The sequence below is a fragment of the Leuresthes tenuis genome, unplaced genomic scaffold, assembly GCF_036924035.1.
Source record: "Leuresthes tenuis unplaced genomic scaffold, fLeuTen1.0.hap1 SCAF_15, whole genome shotgun sequence".
Taxonomy (NCBI): domain Eukaryota; kingdom Metazoa; phylum Chordata; class Actinopteri; order Atheriniformes; family Atherinopsidae; genus Leuresthes; species Leuresthes tenuis.
This window is the reverse complement of record NW_027325369.1, coordinates 21243477-21271463: the sequence shown is the minus strand read 5'-3', so window position 1 is coordinate 21271463 and position 27987 is coordinate 21243477. Positions and strand designations below refer to the sequence as shown.

The following is a 27987-nucleotide window of genomic DNA, read 5'->3' as shown; positions in this document are numbered from 1 at the left end:
CTCATACATTATCATTATTTCACAGTCAACCCACGTCTTCCAAATATAGCCTTCGTGTCTCCAAATGCCCAACAGAGAGCCAATTTCACTCCTCACACTGGTGACCTTTGGCATCATATATATGTAGTGCTTGTTTCCTGTATGACAGATTCCCATGCATATTCATACCTACATATGGCCAACCAGAATGAAGTCTGTCTACTTGCTGCAGACTCTGTAGAGCGTATGAGGCAGTTCATTACTGGGAGTTCTCAATCGGGTCCAGTCAAACCCAGAGGATTTGCCAGTATATGTGTCTCTGAGAAGGCCTTATGTTAGTGGAATAATTTTCGGTTGTATAAGTGTCTGTGTGGGAGGAGGACGTATCAATTTAAGTTTTGTTGTGGGGAAGGAGGGGGGCTGTGTTGAAAAAGCGTGTGTGTGTGTGTAGTTGTACGTCTGTCGTGGAAAAGGATGGTGTTCGTGGGACGTGTGCCCGTAAATCGTGGGGGTGGTACATGTCTGCATTTGTGCATGTGCTTGTGTCTTTGAGCTGTGTGTGGGAGTGCGTTTGTGTGTGTTGTGGCACACGCTCACAGGCTTTCCTTGTTTGTGAGGTGAGAAGAGAGAAAAGTTGAGTCCCTCAGCATGCCTCCACCTCCTCTTGCTCCATCTGCCCATTTCGCTCGGTTCTCCATAAATTAAAAACGCTCTACATCTGCTTTGGGGTACATTGTTAGTTGTGTGCATTCGGTGGTTCCTCCGTTTATGAAAAATTAAACACTTTTCTGCATTTGATTATTCCCCTACTCCCGAAAAGCCCCTCCGCAGCAAATATAACGGAGACCAATGCTTTACACTAACATTTGGAGAAGAAGACCAGGGCTTTCACCCTTCAGGAGCGAGGAACATCTCCAAGACAGAAAAAAAGAAATTAACATCTGTTCATGGTAATGCTGAGCACATGTATAAAGCCTGGAAATGCCACTCAGCTCCGGTATGATGATCTACTTTCACAGCAGCATTCAACCACAACAAAACTAAGTTTGACAAACACTGACAACAAAATCTAATGTGCTACATGTGTTTCTCTTGGCTGTGGTTTCACGTGGATGTTTGAAAGCAAGATGGAAATGCGAAGAAGAATATTTACACAGTAAAGCATAAACAGGACAGTCTGCAAAACTAGAACAATTGTTAAGATGAACCTTCCGTTATTTCACTCCAGCTGTCAATTATGCTCTACCCATGTGCTGCAAAATTCTCAAATGTGCTTCCCTCCATCTCTGTATGGATACTCTGATGAAAAGACTGGCCTGGGGAAACATGCTTTTATGGAAGTAAGTCAGTGCATTTGCATGGAAGAAGGTGTGTATCTGCAGATAAATGAACATTTAAAGCGACACTGTGGCTAATTGGGACAAAAGGGACCACTGGACATCCCCTCTAGAGCAGCCAGACTTGAGTAGAATAATGATTGTTATCAGAGGTTGTGGTCACAATGCTGCCCTATACAGAACACCCAGGCCACTGGGGAGGACCCTGTGTTTGTCTTTGACATTAACATGCAAGGCTCCAGGGCAGTCATATTTGGCCATGGTTTGGTAACCATGAGCCTCATAGCAGAACAGGTGTTGCAGGCCGACGAGGCCATCAATCTCTCTCTGGTCTGTCTCTGTAGGATTCAGGGTTAATTATCATCAAATAAGTCATTAAGGAGAAGGATGGAAGCGCAAAGTATGAGGGGATGCTAACCTTGGCAAGAGGGGGACAGCTGGGTTGCTGAGTTGGGTTAAGATTGCTTTCGATTGTGTTGCTAAGGTAAATCATTTCTGGAAAGAATACCTTTGTAGCAGTGCCAGGTTAGCAGCTACAGGTCAATTTCAAACCAACTGATTTTCTAAGTTGAGTTGAAATGTTTGGACATGTGCAATGTCTTTACTAACTGCTAGGAGACGTCTGTTGCACTGTCCAGTGCCATCAAATGCTGAAACAGGGCGCTTATGTAAATATGTTGATGATATTTTTGTCAAACATCATCTTAAAACAGCAACTCAGTTAAACATCAGAGTGAATATTGTATGTCCAATATATTCCTAATTAAATTCACTATTTAAGACTCATGCTGGCTTTGCCAATTTAGAGTCTCTACCAGTGGAGTGTAGGTTTTTGTGGTGTGGTGCAACTGAATTTAGTTAGTGATTTTCACATATTCACTTAGTAAACACTTCTTATTAGGGATATTCCAATTCTGATTTTAAAAAAAAAAAAAAAAAAAAAAAAAAAAAAAATCAGGATGAGATTACCGTTTTACATCAGCCATAACAGCATGGTTGAGTGAAAGGTAAGTGAAACATTGCTGATGCGCATATCAGTGCAGATGCACATTACCAGAGCCATTTTTCAACAGCTGTATATATGGTATATAAATATACATATACACACACCTTACTGATAATATAAACACTGCACATATTTTCCCTTGAATGAATGAAACAACTGTATTTTACCAATGTGACTGGATCAGTGGGACACAGTCCTATCAAGGTATAATAGGATACCGTAGCACATTCAAGTGAAGTGGATGACTGAAGCATGCAGCACTCAGTGTCATTAGGGAGCAAAATGCCGTTTTCAATTATGTTGTGGAACATCACTGTTTAGTATTATGTGCTTTTTTTTTTTTCTCTTTTAGATGTCTCAGATTTACTTCTGCACACTGTTTTTGTTTGCACTGTAATTTTGTCAAAGTTTGTTTAAAAATCATGTAAAATTCAAGCTGTACTTTGTATTTGTTAAGAGCTTTTCTGTCATTCTGTCAAGACATTTTTATCAATAGAAATTTTCACTTTATTTTGTTATAAAAGAAATGGTAAACCGATGTGCAGAAGAAAGATCATCGGCCAATACTTTTCATAAAACTCTGACCGTACTGAAAACAAAAAGTCCTGATCTGTTCATCCATTCTTCTAAAAATGACAGCCTGACAGAGATGTTTCAAACAGCCTCTGGTACATCACGGACACATTGATCACTTTTGTCCATAGTTGTATAATAATAAAGTATGAACAACTTTTACTACAATGCTCAGGTTATCAAAGTGGACCACGTTCTCAGGTAAAAAATAATGACTGAGAGGTGAGAGTCTATGCAAGAATTATATAGATTCATATCTATATAAAACATCCTCATAAAGCACGCATTTTACTCCAGAACACCTTTAGTCTTAATAGTATACTTCTCAGTGTGGATTACTTCATAATGCATAAATGGAAAATGTCAGTAGGGTTTCTTTTCATGCTCTTAACATATTAATTGGCATTACAGCGAATGTCAGACCATACAGTAAATTGTATCTTGCAAAGTCAGCGACACCTGACCTATTGAAAATTTTACAGTGTGCTTATACCTTCATTTATCTACTCAATGTTCCCATGAATATTTAAGGCTCACAATTAAACCCCAGCTGACCTGTGGGATGGAGCAAAACCAGGACTGTCAAAGTAAGGTATAGCATGAATGCACTCAAGCAATCACACTCATCAAAGAAAAAAAAAAAAAAAAACACCACAAGATACACTCACACTCATCTCAGAAAACTGCACAGTGGCATATGAGCTCTGTCACAGTGCGACGCAGTCACAGTGACTTTGCCGATGTATGACAGGCATATCACATATGTGTCACGATCATGGGGGCATCACCAGAGGTGGTTTGTGTTTTGTGTATGTAAATATTAGGCCAGGGTCAAAGTTAATGCATGTCAGAATCCAACTTCACCTTGGTTTGGTGATGCGGAGCTGAATGCGTATGAGGGTGAGGACACTGTAAGTGAATACTAAACAATGCAACATCATGTAGCATTAAAAACAGCACCACACTGTGTTACAGCTGGCTGTGACAGCGTTACGTTCGTGAAAAGTTACAAACATGACATGGTATGAAAAATGCAAATCGCTCGTAATCTTAAATAAAACATGAATCACATGACTATTTGAATGGAGTGATCATGATTAAGCCAACTCCTCCACAAGATGATGCGGCAATCTCTTCCAAATTGCTTGAGCCAAAACTAGAAGCTTTTTTTTGAGCGTACGTGTGTGTGTTTGTGCAAAAAACTACAAATCCTGAATCTGCACTATACACAAACCACCAAATGTCAGCTCAATTTGATAACTCGCCAGAGTAGAACAGTGAAAAGTAAATAGGTGAAACCGTAAAAACAGACACAAAAGGAGAGTCACTTTAACTTGATAAGACTGAGCAACGAGGCTGCTGTAACTGCTCTGCACATCTGCTGTACACACTGTGTCTTGTTCTGTTAGACTCTGTGACAGCCCTGCTCTCACCAGGTGACCAGAAACACACAAAATGACTACTAATACTGTTCCACATCTGTTGCATGTGTGAACAGTTTGCTAACAAATTTTTCACATCAATTCATGAGGTCAGCGTTGTGTCTCCAAGTGGCCAAAAAATCCCAACAACAACAAAAACAAAAAATGATGCAAGATTTCAAATCAAGACTGGCATTCTCTCTGCTGAACAAGAAAAATGGGGATTGGAAAACATTAAATGATCAATTATTAAAAATTGACACGTTTCAACACTTTTAATTTGATAATTAGGTCGAACTCTGTTGTAATCTCACACAATTGGCATGCCATAATCCCTGAGAGATCCCCACAGTGTCCAATAATCCTAATGTAATCACATTAGGATGAGCTGATCGGGCTGATTTAAGTTGTCTTTTTGAGTAGTGCCTTTGCTGTCACCTTATTTTTATCTCCAGACTTGTATTATCTGCCCACTGAATATGGGTTATAAACTCAGACAGATTTTTAATTATGTAAATAATACATTGACTCTGATATTCAGCTGTCGTACTAATGTAGGCTTCCTTATTCCATATCCAACACGAGCCACAGAATCTATAGGTCAGATTAGTTTTTCATAATGTATGAAATATAAATGAAGCAAAGCTTTTTCTATGCACCTCCTAATCACTATTATATTTTCATCACTGTGGCCATAAGGATGGCAATGGATTGACATTCAATTCTAATCATACTGTCATACCTTCAGGTTAGACCTTCCATTCTGCATGTCGGGAGAAAATAGCATTAAATGATCGTCTTCATATTGCTGTGTTACATATATGTAAAAGTAATCCATTTATTTCTGCCTCAGCAATACATTTATGTTCAAATGTAAATCATTTAATAAAAAAATTATTCAAGACAATCTAAACAAAAGAAAAAAAAAAAAAAAAAAAAAAACTTACAAAAACTTCTTCTTCCCTGGCAACACAATATACCCTTTCCAAACTTTAATGGACTGACTGATTCCACCCAAACATGAACTCTATAACCTCAAAGCATCCTGAGCATGCATCCATGATGCAGCAATTTGGTGCAAAAGCAATTTTTCTAAATTGTTTCACACATGGCCATGCCCATTTTTGATTCTTTTCAGGCCCACATCCAAGTTTCCATTTATGAAAAATGTCTGGTTAGGGATCTATCATTACAGCAATCGCTCTCACTGTTGGATGATTTCTACTCAAACACACATCTCATCTGAGGACCTGTAGACTGTCCCGGGCAGAATTTCCAGATATGCTATTATTCTGCACAAATGGCGAATCTCCACAGGCAATCTCCATCTTGCTGTGCCATGTGTTCGCAGTAGGAATAGAAATCAGACACCTGATGGAGGGACAACTCCCCCCTCTCAATGACAGCTCCATGCAGCAATGCAGCCATGCATATCAAAGCATCAAACTCAAAACGCCTGCTTGTGGATTAAAAGGAAGAAGAATAGGAGAATAGAATAGTAGAATAGAAATGTATTCTCCTTGTCAGACTTTAGGCATTAACACAACACTCCTCCTTGTTGGTTCAATCATCACTCATATACGGGATAGTAATTATACCTTCAATTGAATCACCACAACGATGACAGCTTTTTGGATTTATCATTTCCTCTTAAGACTTGCAGGACTGTTTCAGCTTTCTACCAGGTACCTAAAAAAAGTCTAATTTCCCTTCTTGCAAAGCTGGGGTGTGTTCAGTTCATCCTGAACAAAGATCACGAAAAATGACCACTGCTACAAATATTGCTCTTTTCCATCTTTCTCAATTTCCCTTTAAGTCTGTTACAAGCAGTTTTGATTGTTTTGCTTTCTGTATGACCCCAGAGGATCGCTTCAAATGTGTGACTCCAGGTCTTGAGGGAAATAACAGCAATTGTGGATGCCATATTGACGGTATTCTTTGCCCTGGTATTTTCACTGTCAGACTGAGATCTGCTGTAAAGATTCAGGAAAGAATTATGAAGGTCTCAGAATAAGATATCCAACTGGAAATACCAATCATGTCAAGGGAACATGCTTTAATGGACTGTGCAACATAATCACGCTGTGCGTAGAATGATTAATCCAACTTAATGTCACATTTTTGACTATTGTGAATCAGATTGTTACTAAGTACAATAAAATGCTTTTTTTTGTTAATTAAATTCACACTTTTTGTAGTAGTGCAAATACTGTAAGTAGCTTTAGTTAATATATTCCAAAACGCTAACAATGTCTATCTTGTATCTTTAATATTACATATATTTAGGCCACCCTTTGCTCTGCAAGTTTATTCATTTGTGACGTCATCCATCCTGCTCGACAATACTTCAGGCTGTACATAAGGACATTCATTAAATTAACCCTTTTCCACATAATATTCAACAGTAACACGTGTCAGGTCGAGCAGGACCACACACTCCAGCATTATGATTTTAATCATGTAGAGGACAACACACACCCGTACACATTTAATTGGCTCACCCATGTTGAGCAGGTGCTGATAACATCCCACATGCACCGTTTTTCACAAGTGTGTGGCTCCCCCACCACAGCCCTCCCTGTGCCCCGAGAGAGGCGAAGAGGGCAAGTAAAAGGAAAGTCTGCTTGAGATACCATTTGAGTAATTTCTCCCTGTATGTTTGAGGCCTCATTTAGAGGACCCTTCCCCCTTCCACACTCCACGCATACACACCATTATATAAAAAACATTATTAAAATTCACCACATATTACTAAGGCTAGTGGGGGAGTGTTGCCGAATCCAGATGGATACCCTTTAAATCTGTCTTCAATTAGTCTCCACTAACTTGCATCTTCCATCTGAATTCTGATTAGCTGATCTGGCAATTTACTCAGTCTGGCTGGAGAGCACTTGGTCTCACTCCTGAGAGCAACCTCGCTGCTTTTGAGTATTGTGAAGCTTTGATCAGTGCCCCCTTATTACCTATAAAAGCCAATACCTTTAAATTTAGTATTCCCACTTCTTCTTATCCACAGAGCTTTCTCCTCCTCTGTACCAAAGATCATAGGGTAGTAAAATGAAAAAAAATGTGATGCATAAAAGTAAGGCTGTTACAAACATCTTTTAGTTAATATATCTCACATCTCTCCATTATGAACCTGCGACCTGTCCTGTGTCTATGTAACTAGCTGCTTCCCTCTTGTGGCCAACTAGAACAACAGAGATGCCTGAAACACTAACTGAGGTCAACAAGCTCATTTTTCTCATCCCTGCATTTTTAAACCAAGAAGAAGAAAATTAGAAATGTGCATAACAAAACAACACTCCACTGAAATTCATCTTCAGTGCGTGTTGCATGCTTTTAGCCCTCTCCCTCCCCCTTCTCCTCTCCTGTGCCACTGCAAAAAGCGAATCAGCAGGGGAGCTAAACCCTGTCCATTAACATATAGAGTCTTTATTTAAATCCCATTCACTTATCCATCCATTTAGAAGAGTAATGCCAGCAGGTTACAGCGATGCCATGGCATGAGGCTCTGATTGAGCTTCAATTTGATCGTGTTATCCGATTGCGAGGTAAACAGTATCATGATGAATAAGATCTCATTACAATAGGGATGTCAGAGTTTAATTTCCTGTACATGTTCCATCTTTATTAATGTCAGAGGCAGGAGGTCTTAAATCGCAGTACGGGCCATGCTACTCTGGCTGGGTGTCCTGCTCGACATAAACGAGGCCTGAGAGCCAGCTCAAAGGGATAACATTTGGCAGAATTCACTCCAGCGAATTTCAATTTAACATTGGCATCAACACTGCATCGCAACCCATAAAATTGTTAACAACTTTGAGCATAAAAACAATGAAGTGTTATGTCGTTTAATTCATCCATGCCGTTGTCGTCTCCTTCTGATATCTTGAAATAACTGCTAGAGCCGCAAGAGACCAGCTGGTGTAGAAACAGCAGACTTGGTGTATGTCATGAGCAAAACTACAGAAGAATACAGAGACTATCACACCCTGACACCTCCGGTACAGTGAAAAGAAGAGTGAGGGGAAAAAGATATATACAAACTTCAATAATAAACCTGTCAACACTCCAATCTGAATACCCAGGAGTCACAACTGTCTCAACTCTCTTCCCCAAGCTATAGTCATCAACATGGACACTCCTGAGAGACAGCATCTCATCTATCAGTCACACACACACACAGACACAGCGCCTCATCACATCTATTTTTCCCATTATATCCTTAACACAGTCTAAAATACCTCCAGGCTTCTCTAGGAAGGGAATGGTCGAGAGCTGAGGGCTATTAAGGTGTGCGTGTGCCTGCGCATAAGTGTGTGCCGTCAGTGGCTTCATTACTAGTGCAGGCTGCTGCATGTGTCTGTCGCACAGTCTCTGAGACAGCCTTGTTTGTTTGTTTCCCGGCTGTAATCCTCAGTTGAGGTTTGACGTGCAGCGCAGAGCTTTTAGCTGCGATACCCGCAGGCCTCTGGGAGTTGGAGCACCGGGCCACGTACCAGGAATAGAGAAAGGGAGAGAGTCACAAGAGACCGACACTCCCCTGCACCTGATCATTACCATGGTAAATTTATATTGATTGCCGTAGCTTAACAGCTAAACTGTGAGCTATTCCCCCGACACAGTTCCTACGTTAGGTCTATGGTGGTGGGCTGTTGGTGATCCAGAGAAACCACATCATGCGTATTGTGTTTGGCAACCGATACGATGCCATACATATAACAGCATGCCAGGGAGCATTTATTTTAATGTGACCAGCAGTGATTTCTGATGATGAGCTGCACCACTCTTATATTTCCCCTTACATCCAGCCCTGAAGGCACTCACTCACACAGCAAATAGGTGGTCTTAAAGCAGTGGCAGATAGCACTTCAAGACATCCCCTGCTTTTTCTGCCCTTGCTTGGCTGGATAAACTTGTGTGTTTGTAATGTCTCTCCTCCTGCGGGAATCTTTCATTGGACATATGCATATGTGCTCGCCCTTGACATTATCATCAGCAGATTTGTGCGAAAAAGGCCCCGAGGTAAGGTTGAAATACTGCTGAGGCTTCTGAGAGTGGCCTGCTTTAGAGAGACTGTCCGTGGGCTAAAAACGCACCCAGACACAGAGGCAGAGGAAAAGCAAAAGCTCAGTAACTGAACCTAGCAGAGTGCCCCTCCGGGGACAGCAGTAATTAAACAGTGATTAAATTAAGGGGCAATGCGGGCAAAACGCTGGCTGATTGACACTCTGCTGCCTTCTCTCTCCCCTTTACACTGTGGCTTCAGTTCTGTCATGGAGCATTGCTTTCTTTTGACCTCCAATTACTCACCCACTCTAAATTCTTCAAGGTCCAATTTTCTAAAACTATTTTCTTAACTGTGTTAAGAGCATGGATCACTGCACATTTCTCTCTGAAAAGGCAGAGCTGCAGGACTGGAACACCAACGTTAAGAATAGAAAAGAAAAAAAAATGTCTTTGTGATGCCAATACTATCAGTGTTCACTTCACATAGACTAACAAAAGTACAATCACAAGAAGCTGCGAGTGATTTAGAAACCGTGCTCATGCAGAATGCAAAGAGAGTGTCCTTTTTTATGGCTGCAGTGGAGCAGCTTTAGAAGTGCCTCATCAAATACTCTCTCACAGAGGGAAATACTATGAATTACCTTTGGTGACTCCTTAAACCCAAAGCAAATAGACGGACAGAAAAGCTGAGCAACAGCAATAAAACCCGCTTTAACAAAACAATAAGAGAAAAACTGAGACACTGAAATATCTCAAATTCTGCACACGTTCCTGGCTTACTCTACTTGCCATACTGCCCCAGGTCTTCGGGCCCTTGTATAGATTTTTACAAACCACGACTTGTGCTTATGAAAAAGTGCTGAGGGTCCTTAAACAATCTGTTAAGTCTTCTGATAGTGAAGATGGTCCTCTTGATATGTAATACAAATTCAAATAGCTGTATTGGGATGGATTACAGGGCAGACAAAGAACAGGGGCCCACTTTAAAGGATGAGTTCAAGATGACTGGTATTGATTAAGTGCTCAATGAGAGCACGCCTATGAAAGGCAAGCCACCACACGGCTCATGAAAGAATCATATAGCTCATACACAAGGAACTCAGCAAACATACAGGCGTGGCATGGAGGCTTGAACACACTGCGGCTTGTCATATCGCCGCGAAAATAGTTGACAACATGCTCAGTTTCCTGTGGTTAAAGTAATTCAAATGACCTCAGACTTTTTTTTTTTTTACGAATTTTAAGTCCCTATTAGTGCCTATAAATTTGGTTAATTATTTAGAGAAGCACATATCAACATTAAGCTGGGAAGAGTACTTCTGTGAATGTGGTTTTGCCCAGAAAGACAGAAAAGAATCGTTATGCCAGAACGCATTATTCTTGAGTCTGAACATTCAGTTTGACATCACACATTCCTTCACTCTTGACACTTGTCTTGGAAGGAAAAGAGGAAGGATGTTCTCAAAGATAACATGTGAATTTAATTTCTAAGTGAAACAGCGGAACTGGAAGACTTAGCCCTGCAGAGCATAAATTGTGCAGTCGATTTTCTGTTGTCAGAGTTTGTGATGATGCTGTGCGAAGACAGCCCTAATAGCAACAGCACTGCTAGCCTGACCCACCTCATCATCCTTGACATTTAGCACAGCACTGTCTCTCTCCCTCTCATCCCTTCTTCACAGTAAACAAATGTTTTAACCCTGATTTGTATCAGTGGAACTGGAGGACATGAAGTGACACCTAGTGTGGCAAACTTCTGAGAGAGAGTAAAGGGTAATAAAAAATAGATAAAGGGGAAAACTGTGGAAAGTGTGAGAAAGAGAAAGAAATTCTAAAAACATCAGAATGTTGTAGAAAGAGTAAGCAGACAAACAGAGAAAGCAATCCGGCCAAGCTGCCACCATCTAACTGGGGGTATCTGAGACTAATCTCCAAGGAAAGCTGTCAGGTTTCTGCAGACAATGTTCTGATGGAAACGAGGCAATAAATGCTTCTTTAAGCCATCATAAATATGCAGCTTCCTGCCTAACAGCCACTGCTCAGACCTGAATCCGACCTCATTATCCTTCGTCTCTGCTGGCAGGTTTGCATGCCAAGTCACAGTCTGGATCACTAAAAACCCCTTAACACAGGCCTCTGTGGGATATGTGGCTCATCAAACCAGACGACTCTTTTCAAAAACATATGGCAAGTTGTGTAGGAGGAAAAAAGTCTGCACTTGACTTGCAGGGTTTGGTTAAATTGTGAATGCACTCAGACAAACTGTAATTGTTCATTGAGCAGTAAGACTGAGTGGAAACCAAAACATCAACTATGTATGATCTCTATTTTTTTTTCCATTATGTATGGAACTGTATGTGGTTTAAAGGTGGACCATATGAATAATCAAACGGTAGAGCAACATCTCCAGTTATATCAAATATGTCAGAAAGCAGCACTGCTTGACAAATCACCCAAACGCTTCCAATATGCAGTTTAACAAAGGGCACATTTGACTTGATTACCACGTGACATTTCCACCCCATGAGTGAAGGAAGCAGTAGATAAGGCAATCACGGCACTGACATTGTGTAAATATATAAATATGCTCATTTATCCCAGTCTCTAGATAAAGACATAAGGCCAACTAAACGTATGAATGGGTGCCTCTCAGGAGCTCCTGCTACTCCTGCCTGTCTGTCTGGAGAAGCTGACACTACGGCAGCGTGCCCTTCATTATCACTAGGTAATGCTCATCACAACGGCTGTAGCTTTTCTCCATAAAAATCCCCAAGCCTCACTCACAATGAGAAAGTGGGGAGATAAGGTGCGGGAGACCATTTCTTTTGACATTCACGATGGCAAACTCATCAGTCATGCTGTCAAAGGCACTGGTCTTGGCTAGTATGGGATTTATAAGAAATAATGATGGGGCGAAAAGAAATGGTAAGGGTTTTGCTCATACCTTTGGTTTGGGAGTGTTGTATATTCAGGCACGTGATGCATAAAACCCAATTTCTGTTGTCAGTGACCCTTTCACTGATTCTACATCCAACAGCACTGACATTTCTGCCTGAAATGATAAAAGAGAGTGGCGGTGATAAGTTTTTCTAAAATAGAATACATCACCACAAGCATTAAGATCAGGTACAACTCACTAAGATTCCCAGAGTATTAGCAAGTGAGGCCTTTGCGCTGTAAATTGTTCTTCAATTTACTTTAAAAAAAGCTAAACACCTATGACCAAGAACATTTCTCTTCGCCCAAATGTCCATTCCTGAAAATGGGACAAAACAATAATAGCATGTGTCAAATATATTTTCTCCTCAAACAAGTGACAGACAGTGACAGATGCTCCCACTGCAATTCTCTTTGTAAACATCCTGGGACACGACATCATTCATGTAGGAGCAGTTACTGTAATGTGACGCTCAACAAGGTCTGTAAAATTAATGCAACTGATTCATTTCAAAGTCATTTGAAGGTGAATTTGAATATTGGTAACATAGTTTAATCCTATGGAACAACCGCACAACTATAGATTAGGACTTTTTAATTGAATCCCAATGGACTGCACTGCAGGGATGTCCTCAAGCACCAAATTATTAGTCAATTTTAGATGATCAAGTTTATTAATTACTATTCTTAATATATCTTATGAGACTGCCAGGAGATATAGCCTAACTACCTACAGGCTGCAAATGAAATGTGCGACACACATTTATATTGAATATATTAAATATATTAGATAAGCTAGGTGAGTAGCACAGCTTTTACTTGATAGCTCAGAAACCTGCTAAAATGTTTAAAGTGCAACATTGCTTATAAGTAAAGTGTTGTGAAATTGCTGGCCAAGTAAGTTGGGGGCAATTTTGATTCAAGTGTGTGAATGAGACCTCTTAAAGCTCAAGGGTACTTGGATCTTTGTGGAAATTAAGCCATGAGATTGCAGCCGAGGGGACGGTGGATTGACAGCGACATTAGCCCCTCGGCACCTCTGCTGTATCACACCATGGCTCTGTAAAATAGATGGACGGGAATAGCAAATTAAATCCCGTTAATATGAGCAAGGGATGTGGTAAGGTTGGTCTGAACTGTAGGACTGCGCGAGTGCAGGAAATTAAGGAGGGTGTTTTTGGTGGAAAAAAAAAAATGAAGTGGCTCCGAAGTGTTTTGGTTAATGGGCCTACTCCAACCAACTTGATACAGAAAGTACTGTCATATTTACATCAATTTGAGATTAGCTCCTTCACGATGCTTTATATCCTCTTCTTGAGACAAGTTCACAGGGTCATGCTTCGTTCTCCGTGGGTAATTTGAATACATTTATCAAATCCATTCCACTGCTAACACTAGAGTTGCTCAGTAACAACAGAGTGACAAACCCTCGTAGCTACAACTCTGAGAGTACTCGGAGCAGCTTGCTCTAGTGGCTTTGTTGATGGTTTTCTCACAAGCTGTTTTTCCATTCTAGGTTCAGTGACACCACATTGCGGTGCCACATAGACTAACCTTAATGTAGACAAAGCCAAGTCTGCAAATCTTTGCAGAGGCAACACGCATGCATGCACACACTCCTAACAGCAGAAGGAGAAAGCCGGTTTTCAATGCATTTAGATGAGACCTTTAACAAAGGTCCCTAATGCAGATATCAATGAACCAGGGGACTTGGCTATCGGAGTGAAATTGGCTGACGGAGGGATGTCACCCCTGTGCATGAAAAATGATGGATCCCATTTGTAAACTTTCTCTTTCCTCCCCTGCCCCCGAACACGTAAACATGCACACACACGCTCGTTTTGTCGTCATCGCCTTCTCTACCATTGGATATCAAACAAGGAAGCAAACCTGCAACGATGCTGATAATAAGTGGCCTGGTAAAATTGGCACTTTATTGGCCATTTCATCTGACTGTTAGGAAGCCCACAGAGGACCTGTGAGAGCTCAGTGATGACAGCACAGATTAACATCGTGGACTTTGTTTTTTCCATCTTCTTTTCATTTTCCATACTGCTCTCCAAGGACATCAGCAAAATGACACCAATATCTATGAGCCCACCCACAAACAGCCAGAGCTTTCCAAATATTAGATTCTGTTTGCTGGATTGCAAAATCTGTTCTTTCTTTCCACTCACCCCGTGGTTGGGCTTGATTTGAGAAGTAAAGGCAACACCTAAATCCATCTAATACACTGAAGATGAACAGCTGCATTACAATGTGCTCGTTTCGTTCCCTGAAATAAAATAGATTTATGTCTCACATATGAAACTTCACACATTCTGACAGTGAGGGGCTAAGGTCTGACTGCAAACATCAGCCAAAGCAACACAACACAGACGCACACAGCACAACAATTTCCAGAGCTTGCAAAAATCATGCCAAGCATATAAAGCATGATAAGCAACATAATGTGCACACTGAGCGTTTCTAAGCAAACAATGATATATTGCTAATCATCCTAGAATGAATTACTGCATTTTTTTTTCCCCAAGAAGTGTGTTAAGTCAAAGGCATAGAGGTTAATATACATAAACAGGCATCTCTGAAAGTAAATGAAAACTTCCCAGTGGAATGTGATGGCCAGCCTGGATGCTGACATTGTGGTTTTCGATGATGGAGTGACTTTGGGAAGGTTTGCGGTCTACCGATGTTCAAAGCTGTGCCTTGAGGGTAAGGGGGTAAATTTGCTAAGTTAATCACATAATGAGGCCAATTAAACATCGGAGAACCCAGGTGAAATGGGAGCTGCCACTGAGCCTCCAGCAAATGAGGCTCTGTGGCTCAGCCAATTCTCTGGACTGGAGATGGACAACCTAGTTTCAGCTTCAGTAATCCTCTACAGTCTTAACTTTATCATTTGGATGAGGTTTCCTATTAGAACAGAAAGACCAACTGGGGTTGATAAACTGGAATCCTGAACTGAACATGACCTTAAGCTATATATATTTATATATATATCTATATATATATAGATATATATATTTTTTTTTGTTCAAAGAATACTTCCTGTGAAAACATTGTTACAAATAAAAAGTTGTTAAAGTAAGGCACAGAGTATGGTGCTGCTGCCCAACAGCATTAAATCAAAATGGCAATTAACATAATCCATTATTAATCCAGTTACTAAACAAAAGAAAAACACAAAGCAAACGCTGCAAAGCAGGGAAATAATGAAATCACTAAATATAACTTGGACATTGTTGTTACCAACTTAAATTCTCGAGCCTTTGGTAACACATCTGACCATCTAAATGTTTCCTTCACGAACCCATCTGCTGATAGTTTCCGCCATAGCCCCACAGCTAGAGAGATGTGCTCAAGCTCCTTATACCAAATATAACCTGATGAAACATACTTTTACTTTGATCCAGAACTGCCTCAGGTTTAAGGAATCTTTTGACAAAGAAGTCCATAACTCTGAATTGTGTCTCCAAAGGTTTTCAACTGGTCCATCGTTTCCTTTTCTTATGTGTGCGTTACCTTTTTCTTATGTGTGTGTGTGTGTGTGTATGCGTGTTTTTGTACGTGTGCTTCAGGTTGTTGTGCTTAAAGACCTTCACCTCCAACTTGTGTTCTAAAACTGGGTGACACATTTCGTTCTAAAGCACCTTGGCCTCCAGTTGCAAAGGTGGCAATGTGACCGGACAGAATGATACAACCTCTACCATATTTTACTGTAAAAAGGGTGTCCTTTTCCCTATCCCCTTCATTTTGTCACATATAACTAAACAATGCACTATATTCCTGACAAAAGCTGTGGTTTTCTCTGTAAATACTTAAGTGCTGAAACAATTGTTTTAAGACCCCCCCCCCTTTGGTTATTTTTCACGGTGGCATAACACAAAACAGACTCGTTTGCATTTCACTCTGAAGACATTCTAAATTGGAAACATTGGAACATGAACTGGAAAACATTTTTTTTCTTACCACTTCGAAAATCAAGTTATGACTTCCGAATATCCAGATGAACGTGGGTGTAAAAAGCATTTATCATCTGAACTTGACGATAACCCAAATCGAGCAGCTGCAGCCCAGAAATCAACTCTGGAATCGCCTCTTTATTCGCTATGAGAGTAAGTTCATTGGCTTTCTTTGACTTTTCTCCTTGCACGTCTTAGTTGTCATTAATTGTCACCGAACAATAGCGTGCAAGGCCAACGTGACGCGTACACCTGCGTCCGCACCACAAATCGCGTCGCGCACCAGCAATGTGCCCCACAGTTATGACACATTGACGCTGACGCAAAGAATATACAAATAGCCAATCTGTTTATTAATTCATTATTTTTTTGTATTTAGTCGTTGCATGGATCACTTCAGTATCTTTTGGGCATTGTCATCCATTCCCTGGTTCTTACCTCTTCCTGTATTATCTTCAATCAGTAGCCTACAGCAATTATAATATAGCAATGTTAATTGTACGTTTGTCTGATAAAACCTTGCCCATACTTGAAGAGGAAGAGTGATTTTTGGAGTATTAATCACTTACAAAACTTTCCCTTTAATTCTGATTTGATTAACAGACGTTTCACTGACAACTTCACATTTGAAATAATCTTTTCAGGGAATTAAATGGATATCAACTGAACAATAGGTCATTAAAATGAATGCTAAACCATTTTCAATCATCCAGTTTTGATTGTATCTTAAATGCAACTAAATGCTAGAATTTTATAGATATTTCCTGACACTATCGTTCACAATTAGAAACAACCCTATTGGTGACTGTAGTGGGTCACCCTTAATTATACCTGTTCGAGTGAGTTGCTGATGAGTTTTCAAGAGGGGGTCTAGAGGAGGGTAAACTACTCCAGCAGCACTTTCACTTCCCACAGTGCTTACATGCTGCTCTACAAGCAGTCATCAAAGATTGCACATCACACATCAGATGCTGAGATGCTCAATAAACTTAGACTTTTGTCTTCCTCCAAACCGTTTTCTGCATACTATGCAGAAGCACTTTTTTCAGTGAAATGTCTGTTTTACCTGTGTTTATCGACTGAGCTCTGTGGGTGTGGTTTAATTTTAAATGCAGAGGCGAACTAGTCAAGGATGAAATATCTTCCTTGCAAGCTTTAGGGCTGTTATGAATAAAAAGCTGTTTCACTGTCATGGACACAACAAAAAGCCAAGAGGAACTGTACAGAGAGCAGTTCATTAAAGCTTGAGTACGTAGGGACATATATGGACATTAATGAAATAATGTTTCATCACCATCAAGGGTTTATAAAAAGGCCCGCCACTCTGCCCACCACGATCTACTAATCTGGATGTAGGGGATTTGCGCAGAGTAAGATGGACAAGGGAAATTAAGGCAGAGACATTTTACTAGATCATATTGCGATGATTTGTTATTAAAATGCAGAGCGACACACTAGATGTGAGAAAGCGACTAAAGCATGGCCACGATTTAGACTTAATCCGTCATTATCCTGCCTTTGAAGTGACCTCGCTGCGCATGTTCCCACTGTGACCCAGAAGCACATTCTCAGCTTCTTCATTAGCCAGGATGAAACACAGCCACCACACACACAACTTTGATGTCATGTCCTGCACACACAGACCATCAGACACACTAATACACACATAAATTCACACATACAAGACATCTATATGCATTCACACTCACTCATCGCAGATATTCTTATCACTGACTACACCGAGCATGAAAAAACATTATGGTTTTTAATCAATTACAGTTCTCACCTTTGGGGCAGCACATTCATTACATGTGATAGGAGCAACTAAGGGACAATATTCCAATTGAGATTGAAATGAAAGAAATCGTATGGTTAGAGGGTAGACAAAGACTGCAATTTTACACGGCAGAACAGCCCTGACTGGATTTACATTAATGCAAGCAAAAAGCATAGACAGCATGTGATTTCAGATTAAATTTATGTATCCAGTGATTTCTATGTTTCATATATCAAAACGCTGCCACTAAACAAGTAATAAAGTGTTAAATCCTGATGAAAAACTGGTATGGGAACCATACCTTTTAGAAATGTATCAATAAAATCTTAACTTCCAGTGATATCTTTTTGTTTACTTCCCAGAATATCATGCATATATTCTGATTTAAGTGTATACAACCACAGGCCATAGACCAACATTAAGATTCTAAATATGGGTTGGAGGGGCTCTTTTTTGAGGATTTTTTTAATAAGACTAAATGAAACACATGAAATTCTACCATTGCCAGTGATGAGATGTTTTTGCTAAATCCAATGACAGTGACAGTAATGTATCCATGTTGATACGTCCTTAATTTGTGTCTAGATGTCAACAAAATAAATGTGTAATGATGAAAGTTTACTTTAGAGTTATCCTACAGCATAACAATAACTTTCATCCTTAAAGGACTAATCCATCTGTGCATTTGTAGCACTCCTATTCTCCTATGGCCCACTCTCTGACAAAATGGATGAGCATCCATGCAGTGAGCTGCACAACACACGTTTGCTGCACAGTGCAGTACAAGAGTTCTATTCCCAGGCAATGGCCCCATCAGGCCAGACAAGACGGCTGGGTGTTAAAGTGTGAGCCGGGTACACAGAGTAACAACACGGCCATCTGCCCTGGGAGTGCACACATCCATCTTACTAAGGACAGCCAGTCTGAGAACTGATAAAGGGGAGGGAAAAGGAGAGGGACAAAAACAGAAAAGGAAGCAGTGGGGAACTAAACAGAAATGGAAGAACAAATCTTTATGTACATGCATTTGCACAATGTTAGGAGCAGATGGGAGCTGCAAAGGACCGAATGAATGAAGAAATAGTAAAACATGGGTGAGGTCTGATGTAACGGTAATCTAGACTAGTAGTCATTAACAAAATGACCAAAGTCAAAAAGGGGCTGAAATTGTCTTCAACACTATGAATCAGTTAAGCAACATTCTAAATCTAATATTCATCATTCATTAGTGCCACTGCAAAACAGAATGCTACTCTTTTATTTTATTAGGCATGACATCAGTTACGAGGACAGCAGTAAGTCTCGGCTCCCACCATCATCCCTGCCTCATAACCATCTGGATACAACTCAAAACACTGCCGTCAGCAATCTGGGGTCAGTGATATCATCTCGCATTCTCCATTTGTTTTTATTTTTAGACCATTTCCTCATCCCTGTATAATCAGTGTATATGGTCCCACTGATACAGCAGTCTTTTACTCTCCCTCTCTCTCTGACTCTATATTACCTTATCACTCTGAGAGCTTTTAGCCATGCTTCCAGCCATTAGCTGCAGACAGCAGGTAGCTACCAGGCTGGAACATGGAAGGCAGGGGAAGTGCCCTCCTGGTGGCTCTAAATGATGTCAGTTGTGAAAAGGTCTTTTTATAAAACCACCTGTCCATCTTGTCTGCAAGGAGGCACAATACAGGTCTCGAGGCACGTAGAGTCTGTATAAAATGACCTTTGGCTAGTTTTATCCACAAATACAAAAGCTCATACAATTCTTATTCATTCTGTGGCTGGAAAGTGCTTTACGCCTACTATGTTTTTTTGAGCAAAGTAAAGTGTAAGCTGTTCACCGACAAATGTGCCCAATAGCTCATGATGCATGGTTGTACTGCTAGGTGGCTATTCAGTCCTACAAATAAAGTATTTTTTCCACGTTTACTGTGGAACAGGATTTTGAGTAAAATTATCTGTATAAACTATAAAAAGAAGATTGTATTGTGTACTCTGAGCACTCAGAAGTAATATGCAATCTTCATAAATCCAGTACTTACAACTATTGCAACCGTATCACTCCCAGTGAACAAAACTGATATGTGCTTATTTACAGACAACTCTGTGGAGCCCTGACTGAATCTGTTTCATGCCTCCATTCAAAGCAGAAGAGCTGATTTACAGTAACCCCACACCGAGAACAATTGTTCAGCTGCTTACTGAAGTGTTTGAACTGGTCAAAGTGCCCACTGTGACGTGTTATTGACAGCTGGTCAGGCTGCTGCCCTCCACGGGAGACTTCCAAACAAACTGCTATACTGGATACACAGAGGCAATCTTCACATCAATATCAATCAATTATTCACATATTGATGTTGTCTCGCCAAAAGCAGCTTGACTGCATTTCATAAGTGCTAGACTCACATGCATTTTGTAGGAGGTGAATGGAAGGAGCCCTGCTATTACTCCACGTTCAATCCCACAGTTGTGGTGAACTAGATTTTGCACTGTCACAGCGTGACACAGAACTGTGATTAAGTGGGTCAATGATTCTTATTGTCTGCACTGCAGCAATTAGGTTGTTATGGGGGAGTACATCAGGTGCAACAGTTCTTTATTTGAAGTAACAAGCAGAGATGCCTGTTTTATTCACTGAGTTTTTTCTCTGACATAAAACGAAGGTCAACCCCATAAACTTTTTTGCATGCAATGTTGGTTTTCTGTGGGAATACTCAAATAAAACAGGGGGGGTGGATTTTTGTGTGGGAGTCTCAGTCATAGAACACGCTGCAGAGGAAGATGGGGCAATAGCAAAAGCACTGTAGTTACACAAGCAGATGTGCCTAGTGGCTACTTGAGGGAGATCTGTTTTTTTATTCCTTGTTTAGTCAGCCTCTCTGGACTTTTTCCTTGAAGTGCTTCATATCAAGTATAAAGTAAAGCAGTATGACAGTGTTTAAAATGAGCTTTGCTTCAGTATATATCATCACAAGCTTTCCTTACCCTCATGTTACACAGAAATATGAAAGTGGTGCCCCAAGGTCAACAGCAGCAGCCCTCATTCTACCCATCAATGCGCCCTTGTTGCACCACTATAAGAGGTTCTTTTTTAATCCACTCCAATATCATTAAGTTATTAGTTGATTTCAGTGGATTTAATCAGCATAGTAATTCCTCTCCATGGAAAGATAAGTCTCTCTCAAGAGCAGTTAGTCGGTCCACTATGTCTACTGATTAGACAAGAGCCCCCAAAATAATTCATCAGAAAAGTGTAAAAAATAATTTATCAAAAGTGCTTTTCACAAAACCCGCTCAGGACCTTTGCTCCTTAATAATTAAACTCTGCAATTAGGCATCTTACCATGCGCTCAGTGAGGGGTTCCATGTAATATTCATAACCATACATAATTATGCAATATATTCACTGAAATAAGAGGCCATATATCCAAGGCGGGGCTGTCAAGAGACAAGACATTTTTATTTGGTTTATAACACTGTTTCGTCTTATAGATGAGCAGCTGGCCTCTGGAGACAGACGAGAGCGAGGATGTCTGGTCCTTAACAGTCTGACACTGTGTTCTATGACACTGGAGAAGACAGAAACAGAAAGGGTAAGAGAAAGCAAAAGAGAGAACAAGCACTAAGTGGTGATGATCTCACCACAGGAACCAGTAAAATCAAAGTCCACTGGACACAGCAAAGACATACCTTAGTGGTATGATACATTGACCACAGTCAACACGAGCAGAAGAGGGAGAGAAAAAAAGCATTAAATTAAAATGGAGCAACTGAGACAGGGTGCTGTCACAGGATGCACTGTATGATGAATTATACATAAGGCGCAATACAGAATGGTAAAGAAATGCAAAAAAAAAAGAAAGAAAAAAGAAGTCCTGATGGTGCCTGGAGCAAATAAGAAACAGCAGCGATCTACAGTGGCCACACTGTGGACAAGGTTGGCTTTCATCTTGAGGCAGAGTTCAAAGCTATGGACTACGCACAGAGCAAACTGGCAATCAAAAGCTAATGTGTAACTAGGCAGTGGTGCACTTCATCTGTCGTCTCAAGTGCGGTGGAGATCACACACAGATGCCTCTTTCACATCACAATGGTTGATTTTCAACACACGGCCCTTGGAACTTATTATTTTTCACCGTGAAAAAAGACTTGCTGGTTTTGGGAGCTGCAGACTATTGAAGGCCCCTCATGACACGCGTATGATGAATGAAAAGAAAAGCGCACATTTTCCACCAACTTTACTCCAGTTAACTAAGGCCGTTAGTGATGAATACCATTCTTTTTTGCCTGAATACAATGTTGGGTGAATAAGGCAGGACAAATTTCACTAGAGGAATTGCATCAAGACTAACATCAAGAGCATATGATTAACAAAATGTCATAACTATTATGAGCCTTTGTGAAAGGGACTTCAACAGCAGACCAAGCATTTATTTGTAGGGCTTACTGATTGCTTTAATGTGTAACAATGACACAGAACGCACATTGTATAATACATACATTTTAGAATAAAAGGTGTGCTAGTTAAAATAAACAACATCAATGTTTAAAATGTCTCTAAAATACAGGACAAAAACAAAACTGTTTTTAGATAGATTATTAACATACAGAATCATTAAAAAATGATGTCATCACTTTAACCCTTCATTTTAAATGAAACCAGAGTGTTTTTGAGACCCTGTCTATGCACTGCTAGACAATGACTTTTTTGAATGTGACACAGTTTTATTGTCAGTATAATACAGATGTGATTAACATAAATAAGTGTTAAAGTCAAAGAGGCGTAAAGGTCGTCACTCAGGACTACTCTCGGGTCCACGAGGTGATTTACAGCAACTTAATTTGACTGTGTGGAGTAATTTATCTGTGACAGAGCAAGCAGTGGAACTCTCTGTATGTTGTGCACGCATACAGGCAACAATATGCCATGACTGCACACATCTCACATCTACCCAATCAGTCAAGATGCTTTACAACTTCTGTCAGAGGCCTTAACAGTTCTCATAAATTATAAGGCCATTGTACATGATGCCAATAACTTTTGAAGGAGAATCTCAGCCAAACTGATCACACAAGTATGTCTTGCTTCTACACATGGAAGTCAAGGTGGGACATCCCTCAGGTATATGGAAAAAGCCATTTATATAAAGGCAAATACTTTGATGGTAGATTTGGCTTTAGACAAAGCCCTCCTTTTTTTCACTCAGATGAAAAATTCCTTTCAAGGATAAAAACTGCCTCAGATATTGACATTTTGATGCAAAACAGGTGGCAGGCAGGTTTGACTCTGTTACAGATAACTTGCATTTCCTCTCACATCCCACTTCCTTCCACCAAGGCTCCGAGTCTCCAGTTATGCTTTGCATCTGTGTCATCCACTGTGACAGCTCGAGAATATGAGGCATGAATGATGCAGAACCATTCATAAGCAACAACAACAACAATATAACGTGATAGGGACAGAAAAATGAGTGTGCCGGCCTCGAGTCGGCAAGCAATAATGTGCTGTGATTTATTTGAAATGCCCCCCGCAGTGCCCATTGATATTCTGAGGGAAATCTTAACCAGTAGCAGAGTGTACGAAGCTGTTTCTCAACCTCTTGTCCTATTAATATGAAGATGTTTGAAACAAACTGCATGTATGTAAAGAGAAATCATGTGCGGCAGAATAGGAGAAAGATTTAATACAAACTGCTATCTGTTAGACCACTCTGTGGATTTGTGTTTGTGGATATGTGTGCTTTCATGTCCGTGTATGTCTGTCCTTTCTTGATAGTATGGAGGACATGTGAGCTGGGAAGGGAGCCTGCTGATAGCACAGGATGCAGTGATTTTCAAGGTGTCACACTGACAGAGTGAACCTCAGATTGAGGGGCAGACAGTGATAACCACCTGCAGGGATTCACATCCCATTCCATTTAACCACCTTTGGAATTCTCACAAGGGACAATATGGGACGCTGGGAAGTCACCGAATAGGCCCCACAACCAAAGCCTATGTTTTGTAGATAATTAGAATAAAAATTGCCCGGACCTACTGAAAGGCACAGTCCCTGATAAGGGAAAATATCAAGTTTACATCGTTGGCATACTTTGGGTTTTAACACTATGTTGTCTTTTCAGATGTGCTTGACTCTAGATCAATCATATAAAAGCAAGACCATGCAATTCTATTGACAATAAGAAATCATGGCGAGGAAAATGTGTTTTGATAGTAACAACACACAGATCCCTCTTATTCTCTCTGAGTGGTTCCAAATTGCCAACAACAAGGGAAATATAAAGAGTAGTGAACAATCCTGGACTCTCAGCTTGGCACATCGAAATGTGCAGGTGCCTTTGATACTAGAATAAGTCATTGGAGATTGGGGAGGAAAAAAAAAATCCCACTGAACCAGATGGTCTCCATAAAGTATGGCGAAAAGCTCTCCCAGATGTTGAGAGGTAGTTGCGGATCATCACATGCAACGTGAGGGAGGGACCGGTAATGCAGAGTGTATTAGCGGTCTCTTTATTGGTGCATTAGGTGCTGTGGAGGGGAACGCGGGGGCCGCCACTGGAGCTGCTGGTGAGCTACTACCAGGCTTTATGCTTTGATGAACCTACCCTTGAAAAACCGGGACATCCGTGATGGTATTCCACTGAGCCTGTGTGACACCTCTCTCCCTTTAGCCTCCTGGAAAACATAAATCAGTTTCTCATATCATCGTCTAGTCATATTCCATGCATATGCAGCTCTAATCAGTAAATCTGTCAGCTTTCTCACCGTTCAGAGATATATCAGATTCGTAATACTCTCCCACTTACGCAGTAAATCTCTGACAAAGCCTATGTTTCTTAAGATCCAAAGATGGGGTGCATAAAGTGAAGAACCTCACTTGAAAACACACAACAAGACTGGAGTACCAGTTCAGTCTAGGATGTCTCTGTACTGAAAGCTTCAGTGCACTCCAATGTGTCATCTTTCATCTTACCACTGAAACAGTAGCCTAACCAGGAAGCCAGAATAAATTTCCCCAGTTCATTGTCCCCACTGAAGACTAGCAGAACATCACAGTCTGATTAATGGTCGTACACTATCTAATGAACAGTAATTGAATGGTATAATGCAGCCGGTCCTTAAAAGCCCACTGGAGTCGTTGTCCTTTGCCTAGCTTCTCTGGAAAAGCAAGGCGGTGACATTGTCTAGAGTTGATTATTGTTGACCTTGCATGGGGAGACTGAGGCCTTTGTAATGGCTAACCTAAGCTTCAGGGAATAAGAGCACAGAAAAACAGATGAAAAACAAATGAAATGGACTTGCATTGGAAAAGAGAAGGGATGGATCAATGCCTTGGTCAATAATGATTCGATTTTTTATCACAAAATTCTTAAGGAGAGGAAGACAATTGATCAAACTTCCCCAGTTGTATTGGCATTTCTAACAATATTAATTAAGAAAAAATGCTTAGCTGACTGGTTGATAAATCAGCCGATATTGTTAAATCAAAACAAATGATAGTTGTAAACACAATACCACAGCAGTGAGTTACAAATCTACCCTTGTCCACATTTCCTCAAAGTGTATGACATCTACAACACAGACAGACAACGCCTTCAGGAAATCAATCAGCTCCTTAACAGAGTACACTCTAAAGGCAACCTTCAGAGAGCCCAACAAAAGTCAGTCAGGTGATTATAAGAAAAGCTTTGATAAATGTGCATCATGCTCTGGGCCGTCATCCCTCGCTCTCTGCCACTGAGACGGTCTGCTTTAACTCTCAGCGGACATCTCTACTTGGCAGAGATGCTGAATCTCGTTATTCTTTATTTGGCCTGGACCACACAGGTCAATATCACATGCATGCCACCGCCTCACTGGTGCACTGTCTGTAAATGCATTTAAATTCGATGCAATAAATCATTTAAAGCTTCAGCTGAAAATGTAATCATGTAATTGAATTTGGTCATCAATATCCACTATATACATGCTCATATGCGGCGTACACAGGGCATTTCACAAGCATATACGAGCACCAGAGTGGGAGGAAATCTGTCTCAACTCAGCTGAAAGGATGAGTCATAGCAGTGCAGTTATCCCTCATTATTATTCACAGCCCCCTAAATGATGGGGCTGCTGATGACGAGACAGCGACAGTCTGTTTGGCCTCAAAGGGAAAAGAGGGGAGTATGCATGAAAGATTAGACTTTAAGTTCAGTTAAGTCTCACCTTCAGAACTATTATTTCCGGTCTGACAGCGACTTCATGTTTAATCCCTGATAAAACATGAATGAACCTTTAAAAAACAACAACTTTATGGTTCGGCAGTCAGTGTTCTGGTGGAAAGTGAAGACACTATTCAGATCACTTAACTGTAATCTAATTCCTCGTCCTTAAGATGTGTTCCGCACAGTGGCTTTGAACAAGATACCACATTCTCCTTTTTGTGAGTCAAAAAGAAAAAAAACTGTCTGGCGAGATGATTATTGCAAGAAGTAGCTGAGTCTGTACAACTATTATTATTATCATCATTATTATTTTTCTATTATCTAATAGTCATTCTCTGCAATCCATAGATAATCTGAATCAGCAACAGTCATGTATGACTAAAAGCAATAAGTAATGAATTAGACTATTGATGAGGTCTTTAGCCAGGGTCATAACTGGCCCCCAGAAGTCAATAATTATCCAAATAAGAATATCTTTATTGCAAAAGTGCATACTGCAGCAAAATCATCACTACACGAAAACATTCCCCTGCGGTGTAATTGCAACTGCTTGAAATTATAGTTTTCATTAAAACAAAATGTTCAAGGTTATTGATTGCTTAAATAAGACTCAATATCTTCTCATTTCAAAGCCGAATGAAATTGCTTGGAATAGTAATATCAGCCAACTATTGTGCACATTCATCACAGTTACACAGCTTCACGCCGCTGTCCCTTGAGGATTATTAGAGCAAAATAAGTGTATTTAAATGAGTGTAATTTCTGGGAACCAGAGATGCATGCAAAAACATCTGTACACACGGCTCAGTCCTACTTCATCACTGTGATCGTGCACAATAACCAGAGTGAGGGACAAAAAATCAAACGCGTTGTTACACATACTATATATAGTACCCTCGACGATGGCTAAGCTCTCAACATGCATAAAACATAAAGTTTACCTACTTCTCAGATGTATTCAACCTTCTGCCTGCAGTCACAGTACTGTGACAGGTAACTTTTTCTGACATACCTTGCCCCGAAGAAACGATGGTAAATATGTACAGTTGTACATAATATACAGAGAGGGTCTCAAAGACAGAAAAACAGGTCATGGTTGCACACACGTTAGTTAAAAATATGGTTGTTGGAAACAGGTCTATGTGACCCTCGGACAATTATGCAAATGATCATTACCATAATAGCTGGTTAGGCCATTTTTACATGACCTAATCCAAAGGCAAATGAGAAAATTGGACATCATAATGAAGTGAGAATTACGGAAATGTGAGACAAAGTTACAAGGAACTTATAAAAAGAGTACTTACATTGCTCCTGAAACCTGCAGTCTTTTGCAGACACGTGGTATCTGAATCTTGCAGGGAGGCCTTCCTGCTTGCTGAACATCTCCCATCTTCTTGCTCCTCTTCAACTACCTTGGCCTCAACCTGCAGGCAGGGAGAACACAGGATACCCCCCCTTGGCAAACACTAGACCGTTATGCTATATTGATTTTTCTTTTATATTAATATATTTATGGAGCTTGTTCTACTGAGCATTCACAAGCCTTATTGTGAACATAAAATCATATTATACTGTACAAGAAGTATATTTTCAATTCCGTTTGAAGCTGAAAAACAAAGGTAAAGCGTAATGGAAGGCAAGTGGAGCAGATTTTGTTCAAGCAGCTGACACTTCTTTCATCTAACCCTTTTAATGGGGAACATAAACAGCTCGTTGTCATGATGAATTTTTACACAGCAGAAAGGTATAGAAATGATAAAAGCTAAAACAAT

The 27987-nt window shown here is 40.4% G+C and overlaps 1 protein-coding gene across 1 annotated transcript in view; it reads right to left on the bottom strand.

Moving 5' to 3' along the window:
* Positions 1 to 6136: 6136 nt before the first annotated feature.
* LOC140269817 (doublecortin domain-containing protein 2) overlaps positions 6137 to 27987 on the bottom strand; it is a 30923-nt gene continuing 9072 nt past the window's right edge. Inside the window, 5 exon segments of the mRNA XM_072364800.1 lie at positions 6137 to 6173; positions 6175 to 6289; positions 17564 to 17569; positions 24611 to 24680; positions 27520 to 27642. Coding sequence (XP_072220901.1) covers positions 6137 to 6173; positions 6175 to 6289; positions 17564 to 17569; positions 24611 to 24680; positions 27520 to 27642 — 351 coding nt within the window.